The sequence below is a fragment of the Hyaena hyaena genome, unplaced genomic scaffold (assembly GCF_003009895.1).
Source record: "Hyaena hyaena isolate Hyena2069 unplaced genomic scaffold, ASM300989v1 scaffold_28, whole genome shotgun sequence".
Taxonomy (NCBI): Eukaryota; Metazoa; Chordata; class Mammalia; order Carnivora; family Hyaenidae; genus Hyaena; species Hyaena hyaena.
The window spans coordinates 871657-899299 of NW_024080660.1; the positions used below are offsets into that span (position 1 = coordinate 871657).

The 27643-nt window shown below is 39.9% G+C and overlaps 1 protein-coding gene across 3 annotated transcripts; it reads right to left on the minus strand.

Moving 5' to 3' along the window:
- Nucleotides 1-4909: 4909 nt before the first annotated feature.
- Nucleotides 4910-25667, minus strand: DDX59 (DEAD-box helicase 59). 3 transcript variants are annotated; one of them, XM_039227607.1, is made up of 8 exons: nucleotides 25588-25667; nucleotides 23399-24216; nucleotides 21413-21580; nucleotides 17617-17706; nucleotides 11483-11734; nucleotides 10634-10786; nucleotides 10007-10135; nucleotides 4910-5334 (listed from the first exon to the last, which is right to left on the minus strand). In XM_039227607.1, exons 2-8 carry the CDS (start codon nucleotides 24203-24205, stop codon nucleotides 5071-5073), a joined length of 1863 nt encoding a protein of 620 aa, XP_039083538.1. In that variant the 5' UTR covers nucleotides 24206-24216; nucleotides 25588-25667; the 3' UTR covers nucleotides 4910-5070. The 3 variants fall into 3 exon arrangements, with proteins under 3 accessions (XP_039083538.1, XP_039083537.1, XP_039083536.1); XM_039227606.1 differs by lacking the exon at nucleotides 25588-25667 and adding an exon at nucleotides 25492-25505; XM_039227605.1 differs by lacking the exon at nucleotides 25588-25667 and adding an exon at nucleotides 25053-25267.
- Nucleotides 25668-27643: the final 1976 nt, after the last annotated feature.

Genomic DNA, 27643 nt, shown 5'->3' on the forward strand with positions numbered 1-27643 from the left:
TAAACTGTTCAACCCGACATTCGCTTCACTTGTTGCCGAAAACACTCTTAAAACTCATAGTGACCCTTTTGCACAATTCAAGGGGGTGCCATTCATGTAGTTATGCTGCTGAGCAGCCCTATGAATTTGCTTTTATTTGTCCATCCTGGTTGCCTTTTGTAGAGACAAAAAAGAAAAAATGAATTCAATCAACTAACACTTCTCAGTTACCGGCATTTTCTCAAGATTAGAAAAGCAGATAATAAAGCTCACACAAGTCTCAGAGACATGGTCTTCACTTTTAAACCTGTTGGTCTGAAGTTTTCAGATCTTTAAAGAAGCTTAACTTTTTGTAAAAGACTTCAATGTATGTTAATCATGAGCACTAAGGATCATAAGGTCTAGAATATCATAAAATGTCACCATCATAGTCTATCAACAAAGTGCTGTGCAGCAATGACATGGCCTGGATTCCCAGCAATTTAATAAACATATAATTAACATGATGGATTTCAAACCTGTGCAAGCCTGACCCTATAAGTGCATTTATACATTAGGAAAAAAAAAATCTTCTGTAAGATTGTGTCCTTATTTTGGTATTAGAAAAAGTGGTTGTCATAAGCACACATCTGATTTTGTGTTTGCATTTTTTTAAAACATAAATTGATTGAGTTTGATAGTCTCACAAAGGCTACTGAGACCTTCAGTTTTTTAATGAAACTGGAAAAAGCAATATTTTTTTAAAACAGAATGAAGATTAGTGGCTCAGTTAGTTAAAGTTCTGACTCTTGATTTCAGCTCAGGTCATGATCTCATAGTTTGTGAGATCGAGCCCTAAGTCGGGCTCTGTGTTGACACATGGAGCCTGCTTGGAATACTCTCTCTCTCTCTCTCACACACACACACACACACACACACACACTCTCTCTCTCTCTCTCACACACACACTCTCTCTCTGTCTCTTAAAATAAACTTAAAAAAATAAAAATTAAAGACATATAATCCCAGCTCTCTCCTCCTCATAGGCTATCACATTTGCTTTCCTAATATTCTTTCAAAGATACTTTCTGTGTTGTGTGTGTGTACATTTTATGTAAAATGCCATTTTCAATCAGGAGTTTTCTGTCTTACATTTTTGCATTCATAGAAACCATAAACTGCTCTGTGTGAAATGTCTTAAAAATCTTAACAATGGTTTAAAAATATCCCAATTTCTCTAAAGCACCACTAATTTCTCTACATGCACTCAGTTGCCTAACTCCTATATCAGAGCAACTCATCAACTGTAAAATGCTGCCGTAGTTTCAGAATTCACTTTACTATTATTACCTGATTCCAAGCACTTCAGGTCCTTTGGAATTCCAATGATAATATTACCAGGATTCAAAATAGGAAAAAAAATTGCTAACAACATTCCCTCTTTAATTAAAATTGTGCCTCTCCTAGCAGACTCTTTGCTTTCCTTCAGTTGTGTCGGGTGATTGAGAGCTTACCAGTGACATAACAGTTCGGATTGCCAGCAGTTAATTATCAGTACTGTGAATGTGTTCACGGAAGTTCTGATGAGTGTTTACTCTTTCGGCGATGGTGTTCGGTACTGTTCTAGGAGGTAGAAAAAGCCACAGCAGATGGTTCCGGCTTGGGAACAGTGGGAAGAAAGCTGTAGAGTGGACTCAGATGAAGGGGGGTTCCGACACCAGCCAGAGCTCAGATTTGATATTGTCAACAGGAAACTGCTGAAGGTTTCTTAGATTATACTCTAAAAATACATTCCTGCTCTGGATTGGAGGAACATTGGGTGGCAGTGGGTCCGGAATTAGAATGGCCAATTCAGAGACTCTAGTAAAATTCAGATTTGGGTCAATGGAGCTCTAGGCTTCCGTGGCAGCATAAAAATGTGGGCATTTTGATAGAAAAACAGATAGGACTTGGTGACTAAGCAGATATGGAGAAGAGGGAGAGAGATGAGACAATGATGACGCTGTGATTCTGAACATGGCTTGGAAAGTGGTAGCACACAGGCAGTAGGGAAGTCAGAAGGGGGGGAATTAGACTTTTTTGTAAGGAAGCTGATAAATTTGGCTCTAGACAGGCTGAATTTGAGCCATTTGAGCCAAAGGTTCAGTGGAAATTTGAAGATGTGTAACTAAGACACAAGTCAAAGGATAGGATTGGAGATTTCATATATATATATATATATATATATACACACACACGTATGTATATGTATGTATATGTATATGTATGTATATGTATATGTATGTATATGTATATGTATACACATGTATGTATATGTACATATACATATACATACATATACATATACATATACACACACATATGTGTGTGTGTATATACTTTAATGGAATATTTCAAATACATCAAACATAGACCAAACAGTAAAGAACCCCACATACCCATCATCACCCAACTTCAATAATGATCAGATCTTGGCCAACCTTGTTTCATCCAGATTCTCCACCCAGTATTACTCTGAAGCATATTCCAGACATGGAGAGAAACAGATTTAAAAGCATGAAGTACAGAGGCACCTGGCTGGTTCAGTCAGTAGAACATGTGATTCTTGATCTCCAGGTTGTGAGTTCAAGCCACAGGTCAGGTATAAAGATTAAAAAAGAGAAGTATGAAGCACAGAAAATAGAGATTTGGGAAGGCCTCAGAGAAGTTTAAAGCACACCCTCTCATCTTACAAAGGAGCAAAGCTAAAGATTAGAGATAGTAATGAATTTCCACTAGTTTAAAAAAATACAACTGTGGAGCTATAACTGGAACCCAGTTCTCTGCAGTTTTGTGGAGTTTTCATCTTCTTTGAGATGAAATGAGAAAAATAAGGATGACATGTAAATTTTTCAGAAAGCTAAGATTAAAAAAAATACTGTTTGTAAACATTTTACAAATTATTCTTTGTAAACATATTTACAAAGTAAACATTTGTCGTGTTTACTTCATTTGTAATTCTGTCAAATAACACCATGGGTCCCGTACATCGTAAATTAGAACTAGAACATAGGTCCTCATGCTAACAGCAGAACAAGAAAACTGAGCTTACTTAATTATCATTGGTTGGTTTTCGTACCGTGGCCCTCCAGCCTCTGGGGTCATGCTAAGTGTGCCTTAGAGACAACAAAAGAGTCCTATCTGTCCAGAGTCAGTTTACTTTTGGCTGCCAGGGAAGTCACCTTGAATGACACATTGCCTCTCGTACCATGCCTCCCTACATTTATGGAGCAAACTTTGTGTTGATTGTGGTGGGCAGGAAATATAACATGGCAGTAAGAGGTGGATATAAATTCCATAGAAGGGTGCAAGCTGAAACACATTCTGCCTGCACAAAAAAAAGATACTTTTATCAGAAAATATGACAGTTCATGGATCCAACTTTGATTTAATTTTTTACTTAATCAGTGTGAGTCATAGTTTAAGTATCTGGCAATGTTCTTTGCAAAGATGTGATGAAGCCAAAAAACCTTTGGCTTTTTTTGTAAATGGGATTAAATCCTCATGATGAGCCTGCGAGTTAGGGCTCTTCCCCCACCATGGTCTCATTCACCTTCTGCCTGAAGGAAGTGACAATTTCAAAGAGGGTGGTCAATACCCCATGCAATAGAAAAGTTCAAAATGAGAGTAGGCAGAACATGGGGTTGTAAGCAGGCAGCTGAAGGACCCATGAGTAGAAGTGGGAACAGAAGCCAGCCAGTGAGCCAATGAGGCTAACCAGTGGGGTTACATTAGAGCCCAACATTATTTATTTTTAAATATAACCTTCTAGGGGTGCCTGGCCGGCTCAGTTGGTAGAGCACGTGACTCTTGATCTTGGGAGTTATGAGTTCAATCCCCACATTGAGTGTAGAGATTACTTAAAAAAAGATGTTAGTGCCCACTGGTGATGGTTTAAAAGGTTGGAAAAAGATTTTTATAAACAGTCTTCTAAAAATGCTGATTTGCAAAGCTCGCTTATAGCTATACTGCTTTTATTTTTACCCACGTTTGAGTCTACTGAAAAAGTGTCCTTTCTCTAGTATTATGAACACTTTAAGGCCCCTTTTATATGCTGAACATGGTGGTGATGCCTGGATTTCAGCCTCCCAGTGCACCTACTACAGCACCCTGGGACCTTAATGATTGCCTCATCCTTGCAATTAGGCACACTTACCACTCAACTGTTACCAAACACAGAATCAAGATAGAGAAAGCCTGAGTCTTGAGGGTCATACTCTTTGGAAACCTCTGACCTCGTGCTTTCCTTAGGGTGGGGACATTAAGAAACTACCTACCAAGCGACTCTAATTAGTTCCATAAATCTCTGCCACAGCCTTTTGGGGAGATGCTTAGGATATAAAGCTTAAGTGTCAACATTTATGTAACACACTATCTAAATCCTGCAAGTAAACTGACACAGTTTTTAAAGAAATGAAGGTATTGATGTATCAAAGCAAAACACCTACCCTTCCTTCCATTATTTAATATTATCAATGGAATTTAGCAAACTGACATTAACATAAAACCATCATTGCAATGCAGCATTAACACAAGTTGACATTATTTTGATAAGCAGCCCATACGAAGTATAAAATAAATTTATGTTTACCAAGCTGAAGGGAAAACAACTGAGAATAAAACAGATATTTCACATTGATCTTTTAAAGAAGCACCAATCATTTCTTCCGGTTTCCACCTTACATTCATTTATTTAACAATAACCCAAGTGCCAGCACGCTGGGGACCGTAAACAAAACCATCCCGATTCTGACTGCTTGCTGTGCAGTTTCTGGCTCTCAGAGCAGCTCCAAGAGTATTTATTGAGGGGAAAAAAAACAAAGGCTTTATTTAGACAGAAAAAATTTTATTTTTTTTGGCAACTCATTTTCTGATTTTTTTTAAATTTATAAGAACTAAAGGGAAATAAATACAATATTGTGGTATAAATCTGATGTTCTATTTAAAAAATTTAAATTATGTTCAACTTTTTTGCTTCATGTACACATCCATTGATTCAAACCATACAGTAATAACATACAGAAATTTCACGCACAACACCCACAATAAAAAATTGTTCGATGGCGTAACAAATCATTTCTGAGAATTACTTTTATCATGTTTTCTGATAATGTCCATAAGATTAGCTCCTGTAACCAGATCATTCTGTGTCTGTTTATCCTTCTGTTGTTCCTTTCTTTTCTGGTCATGAAGGTAAGGGGAGTTTAGTAACTGTGGGGGAAGAAGGGAGCCTGTGGGCTTTACCCTTTTTGCAATATCCCAGAAGAGTCTTTTTGAATTGTTATTGATGAAAGTAATCGCTGTTCCATTTTGACCTAATCTCCCCACTCTTCCAACCTGAAATGAAATGCAAAGGACATTTTCAAAATGTTCATATAAAACCTTAATGTCTCTTGCAAGAAAATTAAGATTAGTATTTAAAGAGGCTTTACTAAGATTAACATTCACCATTCACAGAGCGTTGTTTCGCTTTGTACGTCTCAATGTATTTTGTGAAATCAATTTGAGTAGACTGCCACCAGCATCTGTTTAATGAAATAGCTCAAAGAGAACATATAAAAGTGACACATGTAACACTAGTAAGTGTTGTCTGTGAACCCTGTGTTTCAGTTCCGGTATCTTGTGTGCGGGCGAGGTGGCAATGACATAAAGATGTTTCTTACTGTGCAGAGGGTAAGGTAAAAACTTTTTGAAAGCTATTGCTTTTAGAGCAAGAGGACTATTTAGAGTACTCCAGCGCCTTGAAATGTGAGATTTAAGCGAGTTCATTTTTGTATAAAGTTATTTCTCATTTTGGTAAAATTAAATGGACACAAATTTGTGATGGAAATACATGATAAGGAACAAAATTCACTTGTCTCCAAACATACTGAGAATCTCTTCAGAAGAAGGGTGATAAATACACAGTCATGGTCAATACACATTCTGCTCCTTAAGTGAAATATAGAACAAAGTCTATATTCAGAATATTTAAATGATTAGATAGTCGCTATCAATATATAGGACATTTTTAATGTTGTAAAAACAAAATAAAATATGGCCTTCTATGGAAGGAAACTGGGCACAAGAGAAAAAATGTTGTTTTATTCAATTATGTTACTGAATTTTTCCAATAAAACTAAAAACTAATATAAAATATAGCTTCCAGTACTCACGTACTGGAAGAAAATATTTGCGAATCATGTATCTGATAAGGATCATCTAGAATATATAACTAATTTTACAACTCAATAATAAAAGGAACCCAATTAAAAACTGGGCAAAGAATCTAAACAGACATTTCTCCAAAGAAGATACACAAAGCGCCAACAAGTACACAAAATAATGTTCATTAGTCATTAGGGAAATGCAAGTCAAAACACATGGAGCTATCACTTCATAACCATTAGAATGGCTATACTTAAAAACATAAATAATGTAAGTGCGATAAAGATTTGGAGAAATTGGAACCCTCATATATTGCTGGTGAGAAAGTAAAATCATGAGGCTACATTGGAAAAGAGTCTAGCATCTCCTCAAAATGTTACACACAAAAGTACTATATGACCCAGCAATTCCATTCCTAGGTGTGCGCCCAACAGAAATGAAAATGAACCTGTGCTGGCGAGGATGCACAGAAAGGGTAACATGAGCGCACTGCTGGTTGGAATGCAAACTAGTGTAACCTCTGTGGGAAATAGTATGGAGTTTCTTCAAAACATTAAAAATAGAATTATCATATGATCTAGTAATTCCACTACTGGGTATTTACCCAAAGAACAGGAAAACACTAATTCATAAAAGATATATGCATCCTATGTTTATTGCAGCATTATTACAATTTTTTTTAACACTTATTTATTTTTAAAAGACAGAGCACTAGTGGAGGAGGGGCAGAGAGTGAGAGAGAGGGGGAGACACAGTATGTGAAGCAGGTTCCAGGTTCTGAGCTGTCAGCATAGAGCCCAATGCGGGGCTCAAACCCATGAACCGTGAGATCATGACCTCAGCTGAAGTCAGATGCTTAACTGACTGAGCCAGCCAGGCATCCCTGCAGCATTATTTGCCATAGCCGAATTATGGAAGCAGCCCAAGTGTTCATCCATACATGAATGGATAAAGAAGATGTGGTATGTACCTATAGTGGAACATTACTCAGTCATAAAAAAGAATGAAATATTGCCATTTCATTTCAACAACATGGATGGATCTAGATAGTATAATGCTAAACGAAATAAGTCAGAGAAAGACAAATACCATATGACTTCACTCATGTGCGAAATTTAAGACACAAAACAAATGAACAAAGGAAAAAAATGAGACAAACCAAAAAATAAGCTTTTAACTATAGAGAACAAACTGATGGTTACCAGAGCAGGGAAGGGAATGGGTACAATAAATGGAATTAAGGAAGGGAATTAAGAGTACACTTATCATGGTGAGCACTGAGTAAAGTACAGAACTGTTGAATTACTATACTGTACACTCGAAACTATATAACACTGTATGTTAACTATACTGGAATTAAAATAAAAGAAATGAAAATCTATGTCCACATAAAAACTTGTACATGGGCTGCCTGGGTCGTTCAGTCAGTTAAGCGTCCGACTTCAGCTCAGGTCACGATCTCATGGCTCATGAGTCCGAGCCCCATATCAGGCTCTGTCCTGACAGCTCAGAGCCTGGAGCCTACTTCAGATTATGCAAACTCTAAAGGACAGCTGACTAAACAAATTCCAAATTATTTGCCCAGAAGTCCCTGTCCCCTAAGTTAAAAGCAAATACATGGAAACACCTACTATAATTTAAAATACACATATCCTTATAAAACAATAATACAAATAGAATAAGATAAAATAAAATACACATTCCTCTGACCTAGCAAGTCTCCGACAGGTCTATTTTATAAATATACTGCATGAGAGGAACAGTTGTACAGGTGGATGTTCACTGCATTAACAACAAAACATTGGAAATATATCCATCAAATTGTAAAGGATTTATTAAATAAATTATGGTTGTATGGACAACACATTTACCATGCAGCAATGAAAATAGATCAAGCCCAATTAAAAACAATCAAAAATATTTAAAGAGTTTAGAACAGTGCCTGGCCATATAGTAAGCACTACATACATATTAATATTTTTTAAATGGTACTTTATTTATTATGTGTGCTAATAAGGAAAGATGCCTACAATATATAATAAGGAAAGCAAGGCATAGAACAGTTGGTGTAATATGGTACCACTTACGTAATAAGTGTTACATGGTATGCATATACGTGTATATTTGTGCATAAACATGCATTTTCTATTTTCTGCACCATTAACTGTTGTAACTAGTCAAAAATAGAGGAGGGCTACCTTACAGAGACTTAGTTTTCAGTTTATATCTTTTGTTATTTGTATTATTTCTTCTTGTGTATATGTACACTTCAATTACTGAAGCAAACAAAAAATACCGAGATATAGAACTAGAAAAGCAGAAAGACATGGGGCCATTCTGAGTAGAGTTAGAAACTCTACATACTCAACACTCCCTGAGGCCATTGCTCAGGGTATACTGCATGGTAACTCATGAATAATTGAGAGTCAAAGGGTTGACCCTGGGATAGCAAGTAAAAGTTAAATAATTATAATCAGCATATTTAAGAAGCAGATAAGCTTAAGTATTTTAATATTTTAGAAAGATGGCCATTAAATTTATTAAAAATTTGAAAAAAAATAAACTTCAGTTCTCTGAACAATCAACTCCTACGTAATACTCAATTCCCCAAGGCACAGGTTAATGAGGTGGGACCAGAGAGAGAGACACAGAGAGAGGGAGAGAGAGAGAGGCACTGCTATATTACTAAGTCTAAGTAAAAATAAAAGCAACAATGCATTAAAGGCACTAAAAGCGTTTCAGTGGGTGATCCAAGCAAATGCTGGGCATTCAGAGGTGATTCTAAGAACACTACAAAAAGGCTTTACTTGAAGCGTCTGTAAGTGATGCCGGAGAAGGAAGGCAGGTAGCAGTCAGTGAGATAACACAAGGCTAAAAGAAAGTTCTATTTCTGCTAGAAAGAAGAGCTGCTGTTATCTTTGGCAGCAAAATAAAGAAACAAAACTTTAATAGGTGAAAGACTAGAACAAATAAGGATATGAAGAAGAGATGAAGACAAGATTCCTAAAAAAACGAATACTTTAACGGATCAATTTTATTTTGGCCAGATAGAGTAACATAAAACAAAGCCTTTTCTTCCTTCTGATTATAAAAGCCATTTAATATGCTCACTAAATAAGAAATATAAATGAAATTAAAAAAAAAACAACTACTTAGAATTGTTTTAAAATGGTATTTTAGGTTAGTTGCAATTATTTAAAAAAAAACTTTTTTAATGTTTATTTTTAAGACAGAGAGAGAGAGAGAGAGAGAGAAGCAAGACAGACAAAGTGTGAGCAGGGTAGGGGCAGACAGAGAGGGAGACACAGAATCCAAAGCAGGCTCCAGGCTCACACCTGTCAGCACAGGGCCCGATGCGGGGCGGGGGGGTGGCTCAAACTCAAGAACCATGAAATCATGACCTGAGCCAAAGTTAGTCACTTAACTGACTAAGCCACCCAGGCACCCCTCCAATTATTTTTTAAATCCATTTTAGGCATACATAGAGTTTTTAAAAACAAAATTTAGCTTATATACATACATGCTTTAAAAGCAAAAGTACATAAAAGTTTTTTTAGGTCTATGATAAAACTTATTTTTTCTCTGATTTTAGAATATTGTCTCACTTTTTTCATTTACTTTATTTTAAAGAGAGAGAGAGAGAGCAAGCAGGGGAATGTGGCAGAGGGAGAGAGAGAGAAACTTATGTACTGACTCAGGGCTTGATCCCACAACCCTGGGATCATGACCTGAGCCAAAATCAAGAGTCAGACGCTCAACCAACTGAGCCATTCAGGGGTCCCTAAACTTTTTTTTTAGTTACCAGTATATTGACAATGCCTTGCCCAAAGGAACTCAAGGAGGAAATGTAAAATCTCTTTACCTGATGCACGTACTCATCCATACTCGAAGGCATATCAAAATTGACCACCAGCCTGACACTGATCAAGTCCAGGCCTCGTCCCAGGACTCCGGTGCTCACCACAACTTCATAGTCTCCGTCAAGTAAACCCTTCCCCGAAAAGCAACACACTTCATTATTCGGAGTTTATCTCATATGGTTTTATCTAATCCAGATACCTTTTCTTTTTTTAATACTTTCTTCAATATTGCTGTTGCAGTGTCTTGTTAGTAAGTAAAGGTCTTAGTACCCCTGAGAACTCTGTGTGGTTTAAATTCTTTGCAGCCCCACCCCCACCCTCCCATCCTAACTCCATCATACTTTTTCTCTTAGTGTATTCAGGCAAACCTTTCCCAAGAGTGAACTACTGCTCCGCCCCAGGCTAAACTGACCTGATTTCAGAAATGGTAGGTTCTGAATTAGTAATCTATTTAGTAGATAACCCTGGAGGGAACAGGCTTATTGCTCCCGAAACACAGAAGCCTGAGCAAGAGGAGCAGATAGCCAGTCCTGCTTGCCTGAAGTTCTTGTGGTCCTTAAAAAAAGGTCTGCTTTAAAAACCAGCTGGAAATAGGGGGTCGCTTGAAAACAGAATGCTGAGTGTCAAACCTTCAAAATGTTCTTCCTTTCTGTCTGTGACTTCTCCGAATGGATGGAGACACTTTTTAGACCCGTGATCTTCTGCACTGCCTCGCTCAGCAGGTCTGCTCCCAGCTTGCAGTCCACAAATACTAACACTGGAGGCTTGAAGAGTTTCTTATCCTGAAAAATGAAAAACATATGTTTAAAATTATTCATATAACATAATTTACAACGGGAAGTTTTTCTGAAAGCATTAGTATAAGCTGGTTATCAACAGGCTTATAGAGGAAAAATGAGTGTTAAAATGAATGTTTTCTTTAAAATATGCGCAAACAAGCACAACAGTCCACTGCTATTCACATTTCTCCAACATTTCATTAATACTGCCACAATAACTTTAAAATTTTGAGTGCAACTGAAAATTTTAAATACTGTTCATGAGTAAATACAAACATATTTAACCTAATACTTTACTTTTAAGTGACTGTGCTTACACATATCACCCATTTAACAAATTTCTGTTTAAACAAGTTACTGCCAAAAAATTCTATTTCCCAAGGGCAGAACAATCAAGAAAGAACGTGTCTTTCACCTGATATATAAAACTACTAAAAATTTTTGAAACAAAAAAATATTACCTAAGAATAATCTTGATGTTTAAATGTCTTTCTAGAATTTGGAAAAGAAAAAGCAACTCTGCATCCATATAGCATGCTTATATAAATAAGTATGTATTTGATCCCCACAGAAATGAGGTAAAGCAATTTATTATTAAATATCTATGCTAAATTCCCCAAAGGTTACAGCTACATCTAAAAATCATGATCTTAAGGACTATGAAAAATGCAAAACAAGGTTGCCTGCTTAACTACTCACATTTAAGATTTCAAATAATTTTTTCTTTTTGGCCGGTTCTTCTACCCACAAAACAATCTGGCGCACGCTGGGGCAAGGCAGGTTCTTTTCCCCAGTGACAATTCTCACAGGATTGTGCAGAAGCTGGCTTCCTAGCTGTTCTATGCTGGTTGGAATTGTAGCTGAAACCAAAATGGTCTGACAATCATTAGGAACGTTTTCCAAAATGTCAAGCACTTGCTGTTGAAAGCCCATCTTTAACATGGTATCAGCCTAAAATAAAATCATTTCAAAGTTAGTCTTATTCGACGTTAAAACCCTGGACCACCCAAAGGAAAAAGTGACATGATTAGGAACATAAAAAATTAAAAACTTTTACACAGAAGAATACACAACAATGTCAAAAGATAAAGGATGAATTGGGAAAATATATATTTATATAAAATTATATATTGGGTAATTATAGGTTTTCAATGCTTACAAAGGTTTTTATGACATTATTAAGAGTGGCAATGTATCTTAAATATCCATCAATAGGGGATTTAGTAAATAAATTATGGTAGATCCACATAATACAACCCTATGCTGTCATTAATTATGACTAGAAAGGCTTTTATTAGATGATAAAGAATCACCGTAGGGGGAAAACAGCAAAGTACAGAACACTATGTATAACATGATACTAGCTGTGTGTACACCCAAGAAACTTAATTGTTGACTCTGGGGAGAAGGCTTATAAGCTGTGGAAGGGGATACAATTTAATTTTTCATTTTATAGCTTCTTGCAAAGTTGGTTGTTTTTTTTTTTTTTTACCATGCATGTATATTTACAGTAAAATATTAAATAAAAACATTTAATGTTGGGGGCCTCCACTTCTGTATATACCTCTATGTTGCTGGTCTTTAAAAACAATTTATGTATTACTAAGCAAACAGAAGAAAAATTTTTAAGTTAACGCTGCTTCAAAATAATAAAGATTAAGGCTATCTTGATTTTTAAATAATCTAAGTATCTATGATTTTAAAGAATAAGATATTTAACTACTTAAGAGTATTTAGACTAAGGTAGTATATTTTTAAGTGTCCACTAACATACTATTAAAGTCTGAACACTCATTTTAACATCCATTCTGTGGCATTTAAAAATCTAAAATTAAAAAATCTAAAATAATCACGATGGTCTGGGTTTGATCCCTACTCTACCTATGACCTTAAATTAACCAAGTTAATGAATGGCTATAAGCCTCAGTTTCTCCTTTTACAAATGGGAATGATAATAGTAACTATCCCATAGGGCTGTCATGAGGATTAATGAGCATATGTTATGAGGATAAAATATATAAAACACTTGGGATGACGTTATGAGGATAAAATATATAAAACACTTGGGATGACGTTCAAAGCATGGTTAAGTCTCTATGTTTCAATTTACTAGGAGACATAGAGCACGCTCACATGTGCACACACATGCTATGTCTTACAAATATCCCCTGCTTTTCTTCAATAATCCCACTAAGCCCCCCTCATCTCAGGAGATGGCCTTGCTTCTCCTGGTTCAGAAAATTGACCATCAGAAATAAATTCCCTCAGTTTCTCTTCTCATCCAAGCTTCCTTGCATCTAATCTGTTTATACTAACATGCCCCAAATGCAGCTACTTCTCTCCAGTTCACATTTGTGAAGCCATCCACCTCAAGCACCCAGAATCTTCTAGAACATCAATCAGATCTGTTACTCCTCTGCTTAAACCATCTAGTGTTTCCCACCACACAGAGAATAAAATCCAACTGTTAGGCACAGCCTAAAAGCCCTCCAGTTTTCATCCCCATCCACTTCTTTGACTTCATCGTCTACCACTCCCCCATCTCACACCCCACAACCCTGCCACTCCGCCCTTCTTTCTGTCCCCAACTAGCCCATGATCACTCCCATATCAGCCCCTACGCACTGGCTGAAGAGTCTTTCCTCCAGATGGATCTTTGTGTGGCTGGCTCCTTTCGTTCAGATCTCAGCATAAATGTCCCTCAGAGAGCCCTCCTCCCATACCAACCTAGGAAAACTCCCCTGTTGTCTCTGTCACACTACCTGTGTACATATATCCGTCATAGCTTATCTCACTTTCCATTGTATCCTCAAAACCAAGGACATGCCTAGCACGTAAAAAGCCCTAAAAATGTACCTGATAAACAAACAAGCATCCATCACTTCTAAGCACTGAAAAAGCACTGTCAGGCAGCTTGCTAGTCAGTGTGTCCCAAATCTCCCTAAAGATAAAGAAATCACCCTGAATGAGTTTTTAAATATTCCTGGACTCCAGCTCAGACCTACTGAATCAGAATATCCAAAGAAGAGGTCTGGTCTTCTATTACATCCACTGAGTACACTGGGTGATTCTTACCATTAGGGAAACTTGGGCAAACACTGTGGTTGGTTACTGGGATAAAGCAAGGAACATAATATAAGAGAAATAATAAAGTCCACATACAGGTCAACAGAGCAGAGAGAAAAGAAGGCCCAAAGTCTATCTAGGGGACTGATGGAAGGTTTCAGGGCCATGGACACATAAAGGAAGAGCAGGTAGACAGGGTAGGAGAGAATTCTAGGCCAAAGAGAAGGTACATGGAAGACGGAGAGCAGATTTTTCTCATTCTAAAGGAATTATCTTAGTTTTCATGCCTGACTATTCCTGTATCTTCCTCCTCCTCTTGGAACAGTGACCTCTCTTTTCAGGGACAGGACTTGTTCCCAGTTCCATCCGGTCTCTCAGATTACATCGTGTTTACAGACTCATCTTCAAATTCCACAGCCACTTAGTCCCAGTCTTTGTCCCTCTCTAACCTTCCTCCCTTAGAGAAATCAGTGTCTCGTGGATGGTAATGCACATTTCTCATATCCACACAGCATTTCATCCATCATTCCCAAGAAATTCCACATTTCTAAAACAAAACTCAAATGTTATTGCTAAGCTCCAACTCTTACCCACTTGCCCTTTACTTAAAATTAAAGGCACAACCAGCATATATGGAGTCACTTCAACCCCCTTCTTCTCCCTCTTCCCTTATATTCAGTCATCAGAAGACTCATGAATGATTTGCAGTGGTTCTCACATGTACTCACAACTCCCACTGCCTCCGCCCTGTCCCTGACCCTACTCACCTCTTGTCTGGGTTGCTGGCCACTCTGTCCCACAGAGTCCTTCTTCTTTAATTTCTCTTGCACGGAGCAGCAGAAGAACCTTGCTAAACTACCACTTTCCACTCATGACACCCCAACTCAATAATTTAGAAAGCCTCGTTGTTTCCCACATCAAATCCAAAATCCTCCTCCTCCCTTTCAAGGCCCTCTGTAATTTGACCCCACCCTAACTACCCAACTTTATGTCCTATTATTTCTCAGGGAGAACACTTCGGCTGGCTGGTCTCCCCGTGCATGTGCTTGGCCTTTCTGGCTCTGCCTATGTTAGCTTCTTCACCTGGAATACTTGATACATTCTCTAATTTTCTAAATCCTTTTCCATCTGTGGATGACCAGATCAAATCCCATTCCCTCGGAGAGCCCAATTTTTACAGTGCCAATTCACACAATGTCTCATTTCTCTTGACCTTAATTGCCCTAAAAAAATCAGCATATCATACATAGTCCCATTATTTTACTAACAGCTTCCATCAGAGGTCAGCAAACTAAGGTTCTCGGGACGAACACAGGCCTTTATGTGTTTCTGTAAATAATTTTATTACGGGAACACAGTCACACCCATGTACTGACCTAGTGTCTATGGTTGTACTGAGCAGTTACAACAGAGACTAAGTAGCCCCCGAAGCCTAGAATACTTACTATCTGGTCCCCTACAGCAGGAGTTTGCCATTCCTTGGCCTATACTACACATCTTAGTACTTTTGTATTTCAGTACATACATATGATAATGTTCTTGCTTTATTTAAGTGTATATGTCTTTTTCCCCAATAAGATTTCAAGACTCTGCAGCTCTGAATAATATTTAAAATTTCTTTGTGATGCCATCCAGACTTACCTACAGTTGTCCAGTCTACATACAGGGCAGGGAAAGAAGGCCTAAGGTCTACCTGGGGGACTGATGGAAGGCTTCAGAGCCACGGACTCTGAATGGTACTTTTATGCCGACTTCAGTTTCAGTACATGACCAATTATATTGTTTACCAGCTCACTTCCTTAAACGCTAAGGAGCTGGGACAGAGGCTGGACATAACAAGCACTCAGCACAGGTTTGCTGAATGAATACTCCTTTTGTATTCTGAGCACAGCACTGAGGTGTCCTATGAAACCCTATTAGTTGGCAAAGATGGAAATGTCGTCAAAGAAGCAAACAGGAATGAAAACTTTAAAATTTATGTGACGATCCGCTTCTCAGGCCCATAAGATGGCAAGAACGTAAGAACATGGGCTTACCAACAATGAGATGCCCGTTCGTACTTGCAGGAATGCAAGTAAGTAAGTCTAATGATAATCCAATGCAGTAAATCAGTTGAACCAAAAGGCACACCAGGAAAATGCTGACTTAGCAGCACCTTTTAAAGGACTGAATAAACAGCTCAAAACAGCCAAGACATGGAAACAACCTGTGTCCATCGGCAGACGAAGGGATAAAGAAAATTTGGTGCATATATACACAACAGAATATTATTCAGACTTAAAATTCTTTCATTTTTAGTAACATAGATGGACCTGGAGGGCGTTAAACTAAGTAAGCTAGACAGAAAAAGACAAATATTGTATGTAGTACTTATTATGTACAATTGAAAAAAGTTGAAAATAAGAAAATAAAAGTCAAATTCATAGAAATTAATAGAAAAACGATTGCCAGCAGGCTGGAGAGTGAGGTGAAAAAGTGAGGTGAGAGTGAAAAAGGAAGAGGTTTGGGATAAAAGAGTAAAAACTTTCAGTTATAAAATAGATAAGGTCTGATGTGCATAACATGGTTACCATAGTTGGTAACAGCATATGCTATACATGAAATTTCCTAAGGGAGTAGAACTTAAATATTCTCACCAAAAAAAAAAGTAAATATGTAAGGAAAAAAACAGAAAAAAAATAATAAAGGACTGAATAACATTATTTTACATTTTTACAGCAGTTTTCAGTCTATGAGACATTTTCACAGTGTCTAGAAGATTAAATGACTTGCCCAGCATTCCATAGTAGGTGGAGTAAAGGTTCAAATCCCCGTCTTGTGGTCTTGCCCAGGTGTGCCTTCCACACCCCGTGGCATCCCACTGCTACTTATTGAGCCCCACAGAAGGCAGGCCAGGTTGCCATCACTGGTCAGCACCTGGACCCCACATCTGTGATCGCTGCTGGGACATGTGTGAAGGCAGAGGTGCAGTGCCCTGTAGGCAGAACTAGAACATGTCCAGCCTGGGCTGATACGTGATTTTGTGTCCTCATGCTTGTTCATTTGGTGGAATATCATCGGATACTAACATATTTATTTCATGTCATAAGCAAACCAAAAATATAAAAATGCCTATATGCCCTGTGTACCACTGAAAATCACAACCACAGATGCCTATGACCACATAGAAAAAAATATAAAAGGTCATCCAACTAAGCGTTCTCAGTGACTTCCAAAATCCCTGTTAATAGTTATTTGCCACTGATGCTTTTATTTTTGTAGACAAATGACAGCCAGTGACGAATGCTTAAAACACTTATCACTGAGAATATAATAGCTGTTGGATTTGTGTTTTCTGTCAATAAGGAAAAGACGGCTAATTTTATTTATTAATGTTTAGTTATAATTATATTTAAATTAAGACTGATCACTGCAATTAGGGGCCCCTGGGTGACTTAGTCGGTTAAGTGTCTGCTCAGGTCATGATCTCACAGTTTGTTGAGTTTCAGCCCTGTGTCAGGCTCTGTGCTGACAGCTCAGAGTCTGGAGCCTGTTTCAGATTCTATGTCTCCCTCTCTCTCTGCCCGTCCCCAACTCGGGCTCTCTCCCTTTCTCTCAAATATAAATAAACATTAAAAAAAGAATGACCACTGCAATTAAAAAATCCCTCAGTTTTTTTTCCTTTGGGGAGAAAATGCCTGAACACAAGGTGAAATTATATAACTATAATGTATTTTTCACAAACTATATAAGATCATGTCACTAATGTTCTAAACAACACTACTTACTTCATCTATGACTACAATTTTTATACCACGGAGTTCTACAGAGCTCTGTTTTATTATATCCAGAAGTCGTCCAGGAGTTGCAATGATAACCTGAATAAAAAAGAAAAAGAAAATAAATTAGATAATATTCCTTCCTTATTTGTTCTTTCTATCTACACTTACTGAGTGGCTAATATGTGCCAGTCACTGAGGTCAGGTGCTCAGAATTCAATGATGATTAAGTCAGACATAGCCTCTGCTCTCATGAAACTCGTAACACAAAGGAAGGAACGGATAAAACACATAAATGCTCGTGAAGTCAGTATGGTATCCAATAAATGGAGGCACCTATCCAGTCCTAGCTAACATATAAGCTGAATCCTAACACAGAAGTAGTAGAGGACCAGGTGGAGGAAAACATCCAAGAACCTTCTGAAGCTGGATGGCCACCAAAGCTTCCACAAGGTGAAAGAGGGGAAGAAGAAAGACCTGGGTGAAGCTTGAAACCAGTCAGAGCCAGGATGGGCCGTGCAGGCAGGGTGACCGCTATTTGGCTCCATAAGCAAGTGCAAATCCCTGAACCTCTTTGGGCCTGTTATTTCTTTTTAAATGAAAAGGGTGGGAACAATGATTTTTAAAGCTGCTTAACGCTCTTCACAGTTTTATAATAGTTGAGGAGTAGTTAAAAGTAGGGGCCATTTGGTCAAACTTCAGTAGGAGTCTTAGCACTGGCACTTAATAAATGGTGTGAGGCTCTGTTCTCACATTCATAAAATGGAAATGATAATAATTATTGTAAGGATCAAATGAGATGTGCCCAGCGTAAAGTACAGTTGAGTTAGAAATGATCTAATAAATTCAATTTTATTCCACTCTTCAAGGACACACCAACACAATGGTAAGATCATGGAGAATGATAAAATTTCAGGGTTGTAAGGATCTGTATCCACAGAACTATAGAGCTCTGCCTGGCTTCTTCAGAAGTATCATAAACACTTAAATCCATTTTTTTTAATGTTTATTTATTTTGAGGAGACAGAGAGAAACAGAGCACAAGCAGGGGAGGGGCAGAGAGAAAGAGGGAGACAGAGGATCAGAAGCAGGTTATGCGCTAACAGCAGAAAGCCTGATGCAGGGCTGAAACTCATGAATCACGAGATCATGACCTGAACTGAAGTCAGATGCTTACCTGACTGAGCCACCCAGGTGCCCCTTGAACAGACAGATTTTCTCAGAGGGCATCTGTGAAGGACATGGCCCAGCATAGGAAGTGGGAGAGGTAGGAGGGTGACAAGAGGGCCTCCATAGAAAGGTGGCCCCTGCACAGGGTGGTGTAGTCTCAGGGGGTGAGGAGGGTGCAGGGTGGAGTCTAGAAAGGAAGGCATCACTGTGGGGCAGGGGACAGAGATGAGGATGGGCTAGTGGTTACACAGAGGAGGATTGGTTAATAAATATATAAAAGATAATGGGTAGCAAGCTTCTCACTGCCAGGGTTACAAATATGGAGACAGAAAACCCCAAAAAGAATCTTGTTGTGTTTAAGTACAGTTGGAAATATCGACATGAACTCATGGTGTCCAATAAACACAGATGCAGAAATACCCACTTACGGAGTAATTCCCTCCCTCTATTCACTGAGAGGTCCTAGAAGTAATGATAACTCAACAGCAAAAGCTATAGCAATGAGCCCAACCTAGAGCCCAGCCTTGGTTTCTAAATACTGTCCTCTAGCAAAAGGAATCAGGGCAACTTGGGGAAAAGCATGAGTCCAGGGCAGAGGCAACGAAAGAACAGTGAAAGCATGAACATCTTCTTCAGAAAGAAAGAAACAAAGTGCTCAGAGAATGATGGGGATATAATAAAAGGACACAGGAGCCAACCTGAAGGTGATTCCACTGCTCAAATTGGGTACAACTGGAGAATCAAAACAAATAATGGTAATAACAGATTATAATCCTTTAGAGAAAGAGAATAAGAGAGCAGAGAAGAGGGGTAGAGGGAGGGACAGAACCTTTTTTTTTTTTTTAAATGTTCATTTATTTTTGAGAGAGAGAGAGTGAGCACACATGCACAAATGGGGGAGTGGCAGAGAGAGAGAGGAAGACAGAGGATCAGAAGTGAAGTGGGCTTGGGCTGAGAGCAGAAAGCCCGATGTGGGGCTCAAACTCACAGACTGTGAGATCATGACATGACCCAAAATCAAGAGGTGGATGCTCAACTGACTGAGCCATCCAGGGGCCCTCTGGTTATAATCCTTTAAATGAAATAGGAAATCATGAGTCTGTACTCATTGAAATATATATATATATTGAAATATATATATATGTATATATATATATTAGAATAAGCTTGAAATGTGGTAAAGCACAAGAAATTTATGGTATGAAAGTACACCTCAAAATACAAAGGGCAAAAATAAAACTTTACAGTTACTTTACAGATAAAAGGACATCAGTAAAAGGACAACCTGAAATTATGTATTATCTACAAGGATGTAATAAAAAGAACAAAGCATCTCTCCTGTGATATTACTTTCAAACATACATAACTTGAATCTAATCAGTTGAGGGACCTTCTTCAAAGTAAGCAGTTTATAATCCTTAAAAGTGTCAAGATCATGGAAAAAAAAAAAAAAAAGGCAAACACTGAAGAACTGTTCCAAACCAAAGGAGACGAAAGAGACATGACAACTAAATGTAAAATATGATCCTGAACTGGGTTCCTGTGCTATTTAAAAAAAAAAAAAAAAGGTGATGGGATAATTAGCAAAACATGAACGGGGTCTGAGGAGTAGATGACAGCAACATTAACTCCTGATGCATTCCAGTGTATCAATGTTAATTTCCTGATTCTATCACTGGATTGTGGTTACATGGGATAGCCTCCTTCTCTGTAGGAATCACATTCTAGGGGCACCTGGCTGGCTCAGTCAGCGAAGCATACAACTCTTGACCTTAGGGTTGTGAGATCGAGCCCTATGTTGGGCACAGAACCTACTTAAAAAACAAAAAAGGGAAATCACACTATATACTAGCTATGGATCCTTAGATAAACCCCATCTTTCTGAGATTCAACTTCTCAGCCATAAAAGATGAGATATGCCAACCCACCGTCAAGATCAAATGTGATAACTGAATGGGATGATGCACGTGAAAACATCCATCAGCATTTGGCATATGACAGACACTCAATAAATTGTGTTCCTTTCTTACAGAAAACAAACTTAAGGGGCACCTGGGCAGCTCAGTTGGTTAAGCATCTTGATTTCAGCTCAGGTCATGATCTCATGGTTCACAGGTTCAAGCCCCGCATCTGGCTCTAAACTGACAGCAGAGAGCCTGCTTGGGATTCTCTCTCTCCCTCTCTCTCTCTCTTTCTGCCTCTCCCCTGCTCTCTCTCCCTTTCTGTCTCAAAAATAAATAAATACACATTAAGAAAAGTAAAAGATTTATTTTTTAAAAAACTTAAAAAAAATTAAGGCTTATACTCGGCAAGAATTTAAGGCTAACCTAAGGGCACCTGGGTGGCTAATACAGTTAAGTGTCCGACTCCTGATTTCAGTTCAGGTCATGATCTCACAGCTCATGAGGTTGAGCTCTGCATTGGGCTCTTTGCTGGCAGCACAGAGCCTGCTTGGGATTCTCTCCCTCCCTCTCTCTCCTGCCACCCACTGCCTCAAAATAAAGTTAAGAAAAAAAAGGTTTAACCTAAAATCACACTCGTAAGTTCCTTAAAGGGCAAAAAAATAAAACACAACAGCTAGCTCCCATACTGCTTACAATACGTTTCAAAGACATTTTACCAAATTGGTGCTCACCTTAACATGTTGTCGCAGACGATACAGCTGCGGGGGTAGGGGTAAGCCCCCTACCAGAAGTACTGTTTTCATGCGTGGCAGACCAGTCATCAATTCCTTAGCCTGGCTCTCTATTTGAATGGCTAACTCTCTTGTTGGCGTAAGAATGAGTGCAGATGGAGTTTTGCTCTGCAGAGATGGGACAAACAAGTTTAAAAGCACTGGCAATTAATTCCTGCTGATGTGGACTTAATCTTCAAAGTGATTCTAGGAGTGTTCCCATCAGCCCAACTGGATATGCACCCTCCTGCCTTCTGTTCACTGCAGATGTTCTCTCCAAAAACCACCGTAAATTAAACCCATCTCTTATACAACATAGATATACAATGAAAGATCAAAACTGGGGCCAGGGAGAAGCACCCATAACAGGAAAGGTGGGAAAATTGAAAGTATGCTCCCAGTCTAATAGACGCAGCAATCTACAGCCACATTCCTCGGAAGAGAAAGCCATGAAGATCTGGTTAAAGCTTGGCATTCCACCTTTGAGACTTCCTTCTCTGCTGTCCTGTGGGTTCACTTACTGTTATAAATGTCCTATTTCCTGCACTATAGCTCTATTTTGGACATCCAGAGGGTTTTACCTATATTGAACATGTGGTGCTTTTCTTTATTTTTTCCTTGCATTATCTTCTATAATTCTTAGTTTTCCAAATTTTCCTCTTTTACCTCTCCTATCTTTGCCTACATTTTGCACTGGTTTCCCTTCCTGCCCTACTCCAGACCTCACGAATTTAATAGTACTTGGCAAATGTTGTTAGCTAAAATAATTATGTGTGAGGGTGCTTTATACACTATAAACTAACAACTAAAGTAAGGCTGCATTATTTTAAGATGAAGCAGGAATTACATTTAAGGGTATCTTCTGAACTCTACAATAGCTTTCTAACTTTGGTATAAATCAGTTTTTTGAAAACACAAAATCCAAGGAGGCTAAATTGACACAAAAATTGCAGGTCATCCAGTCAGCAGGATTTCTTCCCCCAAGGCAAAAGTTCACTTCTTGAATAGAAAATTTGTTGAAAAGAAAATATTTTGTAAGGAAGGCAATTTTTAAGACCTTCAAGGAAAAGATCTTTGGTTCAATCTGATAAAAGTAAAACTCCAGGGTGCCTGGGTGGCTCAGTCAGTTAAGCTTCCGACTTCAGCTCAGGTCAAGATCTCACGGGCTCGTGAGTTCAAGTCCCACATCAGGCTCTGCGCTGACAGCTCAGAGCCAGGAGACTGCTTCAGATTCTGTGTCTCCCTCTCTCTCTCTCTCTCCCCCTCCCCTGCTCATGCTCAAACATAAACAAACATTAAAAAAACTTTTTTTTTTAATTTTTTTTTTTTTTTTATTTCTAGGAGAGAGAAACAGCATGAGCAGGGGAGGGTCAGAGAGAGAGGGAGGCACAGAATCTGAAACAGGCTCCAGGCTCTGAGCTGGCAGTCAGCACAGAGCCCGAAGCGGGGCTTGAACCCACGAACCGCGAGATCATGACCTAAGCGAAAGTCGGACGCTTAACCGACTAAGCCACCCAGGCGCCCCTAAAAAAAACTTTTTTTTCAAAAAAGGAAAGTTCGGGGCGCCTGGGTGGCTCAGTCGGTTAAGCATCTGACTTCGGCTGAGATCATGAGCTCACGGCTCATGCGTTTGAGGCCCGCGTCGGGCTCTGTGCTGACACTTAGGTCAGAGCCTGGGGCCTGTTTCAAATTCTGTATCTCCCCCTCTCTCTGACCCTCTCCTGTTCATCCTGTCTCTCTCTCCGAAATAAATAAAACATTTAAAAAAAAAATGTTCCTTATAAAAAAAAAGGAAAATTCCCTAAAGTTATGTTTTTCATACAAACTACCATCAGAAGCAAAATCACAAGGAACATTAATGACTAAGACTAATGACTTAAGGTAATTAAGGCTGAAACTTGGTATATACCTGGCTTGTTTCTGGGAGTAACACATGTGAACTCTTACCTCACATAAAGCTCGGGTGATGACAGGAAGAAGAAAAGCAGCTGTTTTCCCTGAGCCGGTATCTGCACTGGCCAGAATGTCTCTTCCCAGGAGTCCCACAGGAATCATCTGCATCTGGATGGGGGTTGGAACTTCATAGCCTGATTTCTTCAGGTTGAGATTTAAGGCTTCAGGGAAACCGCAATGCTCGAAGTCAATAATAGGTCTGGTGACATCTTGCCCTTGAACTACGATGCCTAGCTGCCGTTTCAGGTTTTCAATCTGGTCTTCCTGAAGGTTCAGAATAAAGGGGTGCTCTTTATAGACATAAAAAGCATTAAGTGGAGACTTGGGCTCAGAATCCGCTTCCTGCGGATTGCTGAGTTTTGATCTCTCTTCCTTCTCCTTGACTTGCAGAAGATGTTTGGCCTTACACTCCAAGCTACACACGTCTTCGTCTGTCTCATTGCAGATGTATTCTCCGTAACGACCACAGACCACACACACAGGTTCCCCAGGTTCTGCCCAGCGCTGTGTTTTGGAAAATGACTTGACAGGCTCTTCAGAAAGATCACTATCCTTTGCGTCCCGCTCGGGTCCAACCAAACCAACCTCAGCCAACTGGCCAGCTGGACCAGGGAAAGGGGACGGTTCTGCGCTATTCCTGTCAGATGTCGTGGCTTCTTTTGCAACTAAAGCATCAGTTGGATGCTCTCTGCCTTCATCCAGCCGAAGGTCTTCCACATCTGGTTTAGTTTTCTTAGCTGCACAACTTTTGCTGTCATCATTAGCATTCCTCTTGATTTTTAGAGATCGTGGTACAAACATCCTCCAATATCCTGTTGAGGAAATGATATAATGAGATTTATTTTGCCCCGGTGAAGAATAAAATTCACACATAAAGTACGGTTATCTTGGAGTTAGCCTAGTGTCCCTGGGCTTTGCCTGAGAGAACAGAAGGCATCATGACACTACTTAGAGCAAGCTTTTCATAGCCATTCATAAATTTCCTCTGGTGGAAAAAAAAAAAAAAACAACAGCCCCTTCTCCTTACACATGGGAGTGGTGAAACTTTGCACACTGCTTAGCACAGCCTTGTGCATACAGCCTGCTGCTGTTTACTGACTACTTGCACTTTGAAATACCAAATATTATAGAAATTCCGGAGTAAATCCTTTTATTACATTTTCACCAAACAGGAGAAATACTTCACAACTGGAATCTTTAAAATCAAAACCACAAAGCATAGAGAAAAATGCTATTTTGATGTAGTAAGTAGCCCGTATGTATCTCTCTATGTTCCAAAGTGCTTAGTGCTTCATGGGTTAACCCTGTCTTTACAAGCTTGGAAAGTAGGTTAGCATCCCAACCCGCCCCCAACATACATAGCTATTTATTATGCTGTATTATGTATTCTATTATAATTTTTCACATAAGGAAACTTGGCCAGCTAGAGATTAAATGGCTTGTCCAAACTCACACCATTCTCAGTTGTTAGAAGCCAGGCAATTCTGGCTCCAGAGCGCAAGCTCCCAACCACGGCTATGCCTATTTCCACCAAAAATGTTTTTGCGGAATTACTGTGGGTTGTGAAAGGTTTTTAACCTAATTTTGAGCCTATTAAATATACTAATACACATTTTTCTCAAAAAAAAAAATTCTTAGGATAAATTACCAGGTCCAATTTCTCCAGAAAAATTCCAACAAAAATGCAACTGGAGTTCTAGAATTAGTCTCCCAAGTCTCCGCGAATGTCAAGGAGGTGGGGAGAGGGACGGCTCTAGGTCAGCAGGGAAGAACTCGGGAACTCGAAGTCCTCAAATGGCTAAACGGAACCGGCTCCGGCAGGACGGAGGGGGGAGGGGGCGGCGCGGCCTCCCAGTCGCCAGATCTCTCGGGTGGCGCGCTCCCAGACCCTCCCCTCGGGCGTTGCCCCTCACCCCCGCCCCGCAGCCCCGCACCCAAAGGCGCACGCACGTCACGGCGCTGCTAGGAGACGGGGAGGGCGGGGCTCCGGGTTGCGGCTGGAGGCCGGGGACCCCGCGACTGCAAGGGTGGGAGGGGGACTGCCTACGGGTGGTGGGGGAACCGCCTACAGGGTGGGGGGATCCTACCGCCGCGGCCTAGCGCCCCGCGTCCCAGAGGGGAGGGAGCACTCCGGGAAGGAGGCCCGAGCTGCCGGAGCCCGCGGCACGCTCTCCCGCGCAGACCTGGGGCGCGTCCGCTCCCGCGCGGGGCCGGCTTCCCCCTCCAGGCACTGGGCCCAGTTTCCTGCCGACGAGCCTGGACCCGCTCGGTTAGGAAGGGCGGTGCGGAGCGCAGAGTCCACTTCTCCGGGTTTTGGAAGGAGGCCGCGGCGCGCTTCGGGGCGGCGGGGAAGGCGGGGCTACCGCAGGAGGCGGAGCTTGGCGGGGGCTGGCGGGGGCGGGAGGAACGAGGGAGGGGCGGGGCCTTTCCCTCCCGGCCGCGCTCCCTGCTGCTGGCAAACGTGGAGAGCGGCTGGAGCTAGCCGGGTTCTGCAGGGCGGGGCGGGTTTGGGGATCCTCTCGGAAGAATTTACGTCATCGAGTGGGCCAGCACTGGTGAAAAACAGTTAGACCGCCCGGAAAGACTGAAGCGGGTGGCGCGGGGGCCTGGTACGCTTAGGAAGTGGGAAGTCGGAGGGTGGAAGGGAGGGGCAGAGGCCCCAGAGGCCTGAAAACCCGTTCTGCTTTGAGCTGGCCAAAGAACTCTGAAACTAAATGGAGTAAGTTTAATGTGATGTATTTGATACACTGGATAATCTTTCCGTGCTACCACACCCCACCCATCACCGAACAGAAAATAACACAAGTCACGGTTTTTGGTCCCCGTGCATTGCCGTTTCTCAGCTTTGCCAGACTCTGGCAGCTGGGAGTTAAAAGACACTGGGATGGGGAGAAAGGGGGAGAGGAAAGCCCAGGTCGCCGACTAAAGTATTTTTCTTAACTATTCAAAAATACTTCCGGGCTAATATTTGGTGCACACAAAATAACATTTTGAACAATTACGTTACATTTTAAAGATTCTGAGAATACGAAAGTCTGTGACTCCGCCACGTTGTTATAAAAGCATATATCCCTTCATCTCGGGTTCAACCCTTACTTCTTCCCTTAGCGACCACGATTCTGGATTTCGTGTCTCTCTCCTTGCCATTTTTAGTAGTTCTATCGTAGTTGGATGCTTTTCTAAATGATATATTGTTTCCTTTTCCTTCTTTTTGAGCTTTATGAAAACAATATATATCTAGCCGTGTGGGATTCGCTTTTATCATTCGTTTCTTTGATTCATCCAAGTTTGTTAAGCGTAAGCAAGCAGTAAAACATTCACTTTTACTGTTATAATATTTTGTATCTGTAAAGTTGTTTACTTGTAATTGCTTATCCATTTTCCTGGGGACTCTTGAATTGTCTCCAGTATTTTGTATTTATTGAGGCAAATTTACCATGAAGCTAATGAAATTTGAGCTTCAGGGCCCTTTACCCCCATGGGTCCCTTCTAAAGCCCTAAAAGAGGAGCCTTGTCATTGTGTTCACATGGTCATATGTTTTTGTAAAATCTTCGAAAGAAATATTAAACCACGATGGATTAGGACCACTTTCTCTTCATACTCCAGCGCTCCCTCCTTCAACATTTCTCAAGTTGGGTGGTGATAGATGGCAGCAGGCATTTGGGGATCCAGCCAAGGTGGGTTGAGTTGCAGATGCATTTACTTGAGTTCAGTGGAATGTATTTATGGGTTTGCAGTCTGTTAACTTAGGCTATTGCTGTCCAGCCTAGAGTAGGAAGGTGCAGGGACAAATGTGAATCTGAATATGTCCTACAGCATCCAGCATCAGAAGTATATGCATGTGGAGGGAAAAAAATATAGTTTGAAATGGAGGGAGCTAGAAGCTGGCCTGTAAAAATCTATTAGATCTGTAAAAGTGTAAGCAGAGAATGGAGTTCTGACTGATGCTTAGTCAAATGGAAATTCTCTCCCATTAGGAATGTCTTTGTGATTGTCATTATAAATGCACTTTACATTTTTCCTTTATTGATGGGAATCATTGAAAGTAAAATTTATCAGAATCCCTGAGTTTGTAGGTCACAAACAGTGATTCTGTCCAGACTTTTTTTTAAATATCTCAAAGACTAATAATTTTAAAAAGCTCAATTAACTATGCTGAAAGAAAGACTTAGTCTTTTTATTTTCTCTACATAAACATTGTTATGAAGAGGGATCAAAGAGTATGCAGTTAAAAAAAA